The sequence below is a fragment of the Gopherus evgoodei genome, chromosome 5, assembly GCF_007399415.2.
Source record: "Gopherus evgoodei ecotype Sinaloan lineage chromosome 5, rGopEvg1_v1.p, whole genome shotgun sequence".
NCBI classification, from domain to species: Eukaryota; Metazoa; Chordata; order Testudines; family Testudinidae; genus Gopherus; species Gopherus evgoodei.
Window position 1 is genome coordinate 80,647,013 of NC_044326.1, and position 9,312 is coordinate 80,656,324.

Sequence of the window (9,312 nt, forward strand, 5' to 3'; positions counted from 1 at the left end):
TACTGAATGCCCACCAGGGGACTGTCCCTAGATACCTAGGAGATCATCTATCCCCCATAACTTCCCATGACAGCCATGTGCCACCAGAACAATGAAACTATTGATCAACAGGGGAGGCTTATGAGTATGTGAATAATGAAATTTCACAGGAGCCAGATGTAGATTATGGAGCTTACTTATTTTCAGAAGGGCCACAAAACCTCACAACTTTAAAAACTAAATACACAACTCATTTCTTCAATTTAGCTTTTCCTCATAAATTTACTTACACCCCCAGCCACTCACCCCAAAACCCTTGTAAACTAGCAAACTATTTCTCCCACAAGATAGGAAAGAAGGAAAAAACAGAGAGATGATTGCTCATCCTTCTCCCTCCCTGCCACACTCCTTATATTTAGGCCTGGCCACACTTGAGAGTTACAGCGCTGGTGCTGGCTTTACAGCACTGTAACTCACTCCCCGTCCACACTGGTAAGGCACATACAGCGCTGTATCTCCCTGGCTACAGCGCTGGTTGTACTCCACCTCGACGAGAGGAATAAAGAGAATAGCGCTGGGGTGCCAGTGTAAACAGGGAATAACCTTACTACGCTGTAACTGACCTCCGGAAGCTTCCCATAATGCTTTTAAGTAAAGATTACACTCTTTGTTTTGTTGTGATGCCTCTGTTTGTTTTGCTGTGAACTCTGGGCTTCCAAAGCTACTTATCAAAAAAACAAACACAGCTCCTGTTTGCTGTGAATGACCTCCCTTTGGAACGCCCATAGCTAGTGTTTGCTTGAAGAGAGGGGGCTTGAGGAGAGAAGCAGCATGGCGTGCGGGACGGGGGGGGAGTGGGTCCATTTCGGGGACGCGCTTATCTGGTGCTTTCAGTGAGCGAGAGAGGAGTAGTGGAGGGGGTCGGAACTTGCAGCTGCTGACAGAGTGTCAGCTCCAAAAATCCACTCTCTCTCCCCCCCACGCTCCCTGTCACACTCCACCACTCCACCCTTTTGAAAAGCACACTGCAGCCACTTGAACGCTGGGATAGCTGCCCACAATGCACCGCTCCCAATGCAGCTGAAGATGCTGCATATGTGGCCACGACAGTGCGCTGGTAGCTTTCAGAGTGGCCAGATTGCAGCGCTTTCCCTATTCAGCTGTATGAAGACAGGTTTAACTCCCAGCGCTGTACAGCTGCAAGTGTAGCCATACCCTTAAATATTTGGGAGGTGCTCAGCCACTGCAGAAATGGAGCCAAGTAAGTACTTGGTTAGGTACCAGGTAAGGAAACAAGAGGTTATTTTTTCTACTGCTGTGTGGTGTGCCAGAGAGGTTCTGCAGAGCCACGATGCATTCTCTACTCTTTTTAATTATTTAAAGGAGTATTTTGTGGACTGGTAGTTCACCAATAAAAATTCTAGGATAAATTTTCAAGTAATTCCATTTTTTAGCCACCTAGAAAATCTTCAATTCCACTAACTTTTTAAAAAGTAAAATGGATTCATTTTCTTTTAAAATAAGTGATTTATTGGACTTTGTCGTCTCTGACCTTTTTGAGTTTCTGCTTCTGGCCAATGGCAGAAGTGATATTCTCTGAAAGGCTTAAAGGGGCTACTTCTCAGCTTCAGAAGGGGTTGATGTGTGTTACTGAGTACAGACCAGGGTTTTGGAGAATATCTTGAAAAAAGTAGGGTGACCAGATGTTCCGTTTTAAAGGGCCAGTCCCATTTTTTAAGACTTTCTTATATAGGCACCTATTACCCCATTTTTTTACAGTTGCTATCTGGTAACCCTATAAAAAGGCTACAAGAATGATACAGCAATCATCTCAATGCATTTCAATTTTCCTTAATCAGAAATACCAGGGAACTGAGAAGAATGTACTCTAGGAAAAAACAAGTTACTTGATGACTGCTTTGAACAAACCTTAGAAGCAGGCTATAGAATTCCAGTCTCAAAGATTCCCATTTACACATACTTATCCATCATCAATAGCACACAATACTTATATCTATGGCTAACATTTATTAGTTATCTTATGCTCCTTCTCTGTGACAAGGATGGATTTTTAAATTAAATAAATACTTTTAATCTGATAAACATTTCCCACCTAATAAATACTTTTATAACATAGGTCACATTAGTGCCTTAATCAACAGGACAGTGTCCCTTTAAGATTTTTACTACTTAGAAACCATTGTCAGTTCAATATTCCTCTCTTTGAAATCTTTCTAACACCCAAGATCTTTACAAAGATTTCAGTGGCAATCATGGATTCACTTCACAAATGCATTCATCATGTTTTCTATACCTGAACTCCTGGTTAATTGCAGCAGACACACCACAAGCACGCAGTCACCTCCACTTAATGAACAATGGAGACACTGGGATTTATGTAGTTCCTTGAGCAAGAGTTTATGTCAAATCATTTCACAAACACATTTCCCATCCGTGGAATTCTTTGCAGGTTTATACAGCAGAGCTCCCTATTATGGCCTTTTAATTCCAGTATATCAATTTGTTCTTTAAATCGGGAAAATATTCAAGGGTCAGACACTACAGCAGCTCTATTCTACTATAATCATTATAGGCTTATATATAAGCATTAAATCTTAATAGTCTGTTAATTGTCTATTTAATGAAAGCAAGAGTCTGCACTGTTTCAAAACACAACTGGCAAACTGGTTCAGATCCAAACAGACTAGAGGGCAGCACATCATACTACTCACCAATTGTATAATCAAATAGAACACCCAGAAAAAAAGGAATCGTAAATAATCATGACAAGAGTTTTTTGTCTTAGAAAGAAACTAGAATTTTCTTGTTTGCAAAACAAGTTAGTTTCCAGTAAATATTTGTAAATAATAAAATTAACTTAATGCAACTTTTTTTTTCTCTGCACTCCCCATCTGTCAGTTTCATGCTGACACTAGTCAATTTCACAAGGGAGAGTAGTGTTTGGCTGACAGCTAGTACACTGGGAATGGTGCAGGTAAAGGGGGAAAGTACTGACATATTTGCCTGTATTACAGAGAAACCTGGTGACAAAGTTTAAAGATGACCTTCATTAAGAGTCCATTTTACAGTGTTAAATTACCTATAGTAAATTACAATCTCTCCAACCAAAGTAACCAAATATTTGTCCGACATAGTATACATCTTTCCTAGGAGAATACCTGAATGACTTAGGACTGTGATTTACATGGTTAATTATTCATAGTTCACAGTATATCAGTGGTTCTCAAACTGTGTGTTGGGACCCCAAAGTGGATCACAACCCCATTTTAACGGGGTCGCCAGGGCTGGCGTTAGATTGGCTCGGGCCCAGGACTGCAGCCCGATCCCCACTGCTCAGGGGCGAAGCCCAAGGGATTCAGCGACAGGTGGCAGGGCTCGGGCTTTAGCCCCCTCCCGCCCAAGCTCATGTAGTAATTTTTGTTGTCAGAAGGGGGTCACAGTGCAATGAAGTTTGAGAACCCCTACAGTAGATTATAACAGCCTATATATTTTTTCTTCACTAATGGCTAGTGTTAATGGAAGACAGATGAACATTTTGACTTTATATACTTTAGCATGTTTTCATCAGTTATTTGTACTTAAAATATTAAAACATATTAGTTTAATAAAGAATGCAATAATATTCCGCATCAAGAAAATTTAATCTTTTATAGGATTCATAGATTATCACGGCTGGAAGGGACCTCAGGAGGTCCATCTAGTCCAACCGCCTGCTCAAAGCCGGACCAATCCCCAGACAGATTTTTGCCCAGATCCCTAAATTTTCCCCTCAAGGATTGAACTCAACCCTGGGTTTAGCAGGCCAATGCTCAAACCAGTGAGTTATCCCTCCTTTTTGCTTGTCAAGTAACATTTTCATCCCACTTTATGAAAAGACCACTCCTTTGAGGCTATTTTAGTCACCCCTTAAGAGGTTACTTATTTAACTTTATTGGCGGGAGGGAGAGATGTTCCCTGAATTTTTCTACATAAATAGTATTAACAAAAATACTTAATTATGTCATCAGCAAAAAGCAAATAAACAAACAAAAAAAAATCCCCCAAATAAATATACAAGGTCATCAACTAAAGAAGTATCCAATCTGTATTATGCAGTTTAAGGGACATTATGGGAAATTCTCTCAGGTCTGGCAAACTCACACAGACTAGGTATGTAATTTTTAGGATTTTGGAATCAACTGGCAGAAACTGGTAGGTTCATAGCTGAGTCATCATCTTTTCTCATCAGGACAATAGCAAACAGAATATGAGAATATTTCTGCACAGATTCAATGCACAATATCATTCTACCTCAATTCTAAAAATTAGTATTTTCAACACCCATTGACATTGATGTGTTCTCAATGTCTTCTAACTACTCCAACAGGGACTCCTCCATATTATAACATCAGGATCCTATTGGCTGTGAGGCTCTGAATTTAAGAGATGCCAAATATGGGTACTTTGTTTATTTTTAGAAAATCTGACTGGGCCTACCTTTATGTTAATGACCTGAAGCCTGAGTTTCCACCTCTTTAAAATAAGAATAATGATACTGACATCCTTTTTAAAGTTCTTTGAGATCTACTCATGAAATGTGCTATATAAAAGCTAGGTATTATTATCGGCCTCAGCTTTTCCTTACACAACCTCTCTCCAATGACCTAAAAACATTTTATCAAAGGATTCTAAATACGGTAAAAAAATTCTTAAACCAAATCAATGAGGTGTACTGTTCATCCGACAAAAAAAAAGTAGAAGAACACAAAGTAAAATCTACCTGTAACATTTCAGGAGATCCCTGGTCACATATGACACTAAAAACTCAAGAGTTCCAAATCTAACTGACCAGCACCCAATTCTTTGAACCCAACAAAACAACAAAAATACATACATACATACTTCCCTCCATAGGTTGATGTTTGTTTATTTGGCAAAGGATCAGAAACAATTACTATAGCCATTGTTCAAAATGAGAGTTCAAAAAGGGTATACACAACCAGTGTTTGTTTCTGGCATTTAAAAGAAAAATAATAATGGCTTTTCCAGTTAATATCTCCTCTCTCTTCTCCCAGGAAGATATGTCTCCTAATTCCTGCCTCTTTCTTATAGTGCCTTAAGGAATGACACTGGTTAAAAAGTCTACATTTAGCACAGAAGCACACAAAGTGACAGCAGTATCTCAGATATCTCTGTGTAATAACTGTGTAAAATGTTGATTTTTTAACTGGCGACTCTGGTACCTCATACTTGGCCTCTAGCCTCACCATTTTACTTTGGCAATCTCTGCATTTACAGCATGTTTTTCCTATATTTAGTGATAACCCATTCTACTTTGTCAGTCTCTGCCTGGAGTCTTTACATCACACCATGCAAAAGATGACAAAGGGCAATTTGTCCATGAGAAAACTGCTATGCCATTTTAGAGGCTGAATATAACTAAGGTATAACTAAAGTGTTTTGACATTAAAAACAGGAAGTCTTTGCAAAATGAAATCATCTTAGATTTTCACTAAGGGTTTTACTGTATATGCTCTCTGTTACTGAGTTCTTTATATTCAACTTGGTAATTAATAACTTTTAAGTTCTATATTTCATTAGTAGAAAGGTTCCAAAAAGGCACGTGCCACTTCATCTAATACAGCTACCATCAATGGTACTTCCTTTAATATAAAATGAATATTTACATCTTATCAGTTGGGAAATATTAAAGACACTAGTTGCATTACCAATACATTACGAATGTGAACAGCTGCATTACTTTTTGGCTGGAACAAAACCTACATATCCAGGAAATGGATTTTAATACCACGTTTTAAACCCTCTTTATTTACTAGTATATTTTTGATCTGATGCTAGATAACACAAAATTATAAGCCTGTAGTATTATTTTTGCAAAAATCTGAGGGTATTGGGCTGAAATCACAACATTCTAAATCACAATTAAAAACAAAGTCATTTTGCCATCAGATTTTTTTCATGAAACTTGAAGGAAACCCAAAAGGAGTCTACGTCAGAAAACGGATGCCAACTGATAGACCTTTAAGACATTATACTGACCAAAAGCCCTTGCTCTCTTTCCCACCCACAAAACTTATTAAACAACTATATTTTTTCAAATAGGAAAAAATCAGGCTTCGCTTTATAATTGTATGCAATCTCTTCAGATAAAAGAAAGATAATATCCATCAGTCTTGTCACACAAAAAGTATAAAAGAGATAAGGAACATACGATGGGCAGAGATATTGCTTCTTTTTCCCCTTTCCTTTCTTTGAAGATTTCTCTTTAGAATATGCTTCTTCAACCCATAACGATAACAAAAACAAAAAGAGAACTGCCAGTAAGAACTTCATCTTGAGGGCATAAGTCTCAGAAGTACAGCTCATCTATGGTAGATAAGAAAAAAGGACTATATTAGTGGGATTAATTATGGAAAATGTGATCACCTACATATAGGAAGTAAACAAATATATTTCATTCACACACAGCGACCACAGAAAACTCAGCTCAGTAAGTTATCTCAAGAGAGAGGTGCTCCTGGGCTACAAATGAGATCATTTTGTCTGTTTTAAGTATCCTCCCAAGATTTACGTACATGGATAGACTGTATGATAGTTAGGAGATACACAACAGGTTGATATAAACATATTTTTGTTGCTGTGTTTTGGAGGAATACATTTAAACCCTATAAAAGAAGCCCTAACTCAAGAGGCCTATAATGTCTCACCAGACATGGATGGACTTCCCTCTCTTCCTCTTCCCCGCAAAAAAACCAACATCTTCACCCAGAGACATTTATATGCAACAGTATGCCCCACAGTATGCCAAGTATTGAGATAATGAGAATTTCATATTTCATTTTAAAACATTGTGATCAACAAATTTACCATTAATAGACAAGACACAAAGTTAGCGACTCACACTTCAACCTTAACTCACAATTAGTCTCATTATTCTAAAAGTTAAGTGTGAACAAAGACTGCACGTGTAAGCTCTTAAATGGGATTGTATATTTGAATAGCTTTCAAATATAACACATTAGACAACAATGAATATACTATAACAAGTATTATAGAAATTACAGATTATAATGAACATGGTAATTAGCAAGGGTGACCAATAACCTACAGAATACTATGCTTTCCTGTGCATTTTGTGTCCCAAGTACCACAAGTAGCTTCTCCATTCTTTTCTTTCTAGACCAACAGAAGCACTTTATGGATTTTTAAGAAACGGTAGTTGCATCGCTCTCTCCCTTGGAAGCAGCAGGATATTTATACTCCTTTTAACATCAGCAACAGAAGGAGCTTCATGTCCACGCTCCAAAAGCAACAACAGAAGGGGCTTCTTATGCCCTAAGCAAACAGCAGCAGGGGCGCCTTGCCAAATTAGAAGATATGGGAATTTCCATCTCCTTCCCAAGCAACAGCTGCAGAGCTCTCTGATACCCTCCACAAGTGCAGCAGCAGTCTTTTGACTCTCAATCACAATAGCAGCAGGAGGATGAGGGATACCTTAACACCTTCACTCACATAGAGCATCCAGGGACTTCCTGTCCTCTCTCCCACATTGAAAACTGTCCTCCCCTCAAAGAAAGCAGCATTAATACACAATAGTAATAATAAACATGTATATCGGATCTTTCATTGGAGGCTCCCAAAGTGCTTTACAAAATGCACATAAGGGATCTTTACATACTCTCTAACTATAGCATCCGGTCCCACTAACCTACTTCCCCCCACCCACCCACACACCATTCTCCAATCACAGCAACAGCGACTTTCTACTCCTCCCCGACTCAAGCAGAGCAACATGGGGTTCCCCAGTGCCTCCTTCTCCAACCACATGAAGCTCTCTGGGGCTCCCTTCAGCTGTGGGTCTGGTACATAGGTGCTGGAACTAGAGATGGGGTGGTTGCTGCACCCCCTGAAATAGTTTCCCTTAGATACAGGGTTTACAGTTTGGTTCAATGGTTCTCAGCATCCCCACTTACAAACTGTTCTAGCATAAATTGTTCTTGTATAGTGCTAGCCACGTTATCTGCACTAAACTCATCACCAACCCAGCGACAACAGGGGCTCCCTGGGCCCCCCATTCTCCAGCAGCAGCCACCCCACCTGCAACAGCTGCGCGAGCGACTCCCCGCCGGCCTCTGCAAGCCCAGCCCTGAGGCTCTCTGTCCACCCCCTCCTGCACGCAGCAGCCCCGACTCCCTGCCTGTCCAGCTCCCCACGGTCGCGAGCAGCAGCGTCTGCACCAGCTGCCCAGTGCTGGCCGAGGTACTGAAGGCGCTTCGCGAGGAGGCAAGCACGCACCGTGCACAGGGGCCCCAGAGACAGGGGCTCCCTGGGCCAGTGGGGCTGATGAAGCACCTCCTCCGCCGCTTCCCAGCTCCAAACCCCTCTCCGGGGGGGGGCGAATCCACCCGCGCCCGTGCAAACGTGGCACCCACGCAGCCTCACGGCCCACTCTGCAAACACCCGCTACATACCACAGCCCGAGCGCAGGACGCCCCAGCCCCCGATTCCTAGAGCCGGAGGTGGCCCGGGAACCTGCAGCGCGCCATGGCACAGCCGCAACGGACCGAGCAGCTCCTCCAGCAGCCGTAACAAAATGAACCCTGCATCAAAATGCGCCCTTTCCGCTACTGAGCATGTGCAAAATGCTCGGGCTGGCTCTAGTGAGCATGTGCACAGCGCTTGCCCATGTGCCCTGGGGAAGTGAAGCCTTTTGCCCTCAGTTTCCCTGTGTGCTTATTTCCCCGAGGGAATGCGGGGAGGTATAGTTAGGAGCGGAGACAGACGGGACTAGGGATGCATATTCGCTCTTATCTATGAGCTTCACTGCTAGAATTCCGGGAGGAAAAAAAAAGTTAAACTGGTACAGTGGCATAAGGGGGGAAAACGCTAGGCTCACTCTCCCCACCTCTTCTCAAGCAGATCTCCTGCTCTTGTGGGCACCCCCGCGTGTTCAGATATAGAGAAGGGTGGGCACCCACTGTGAGACATGAGGGCTAGAGGAAGGCAGAATTCCCAGGGGAAATCATGTAGTAGGGTGAAACCCTGGATCAGGATATGGTGGTGGGAATAAGTATCTAAAGGGGTTTCGAAGTAAACGGAAAACGGCAATTAACACACTAGAAATAGAAACTACACAAAAGTAGGGGAAATGAAATAGGAATGTACAGTTAATGCAATTTAAAAATGAGAGGGATGAAATAATTTAAAAATATCAGAAAAACATGGAGGGGGGGAAATCAGAATAGGCAAGAGCAGTACTATAGGACAATTTTAATAAATAAATAAGAGGAAATAATCTTGAACTACAAGATA

At 41.2% G+C, this 9,312-nt stretch overlaps 1 protein-coding gene across 3 annotated transcripts in view; it reads right to left on the minus strand.

The window, feature by feature from the left end:
• The window catches only part of GLRB (glycine receptor beta), a 73,114-nt gene extending 64,499 nt beyond the window's left edge, over positions 1-8,615 (minus strand). For 2 of the 3 annotated variants that reach the window (XM_030565136.1, XM_030565134.1), the window contains exons 1-2: positions 8,472-8,615; positions 6,212-6,366 (exon numbers count right to left, since the gene is read on the minus strand). In XM_030565136.1, the coding sequence (XP_030420996.1) occupies positions 6,212-6,366 (155 nt within the window). In that variant the 5' untranslated portion in view covers positions 8,472-8,615. Of the gene's footprint in view, positions 1-6,211; positions 6,367-7,108; positions 7,414-8,471 lie in introns of those variants that run through there. The other variant, XM_030565135.1, reaches the window with a different exon arrangement.
• Between the last annotated feature and the right edge of the window lie 697 nt (positions 8,616-9,312).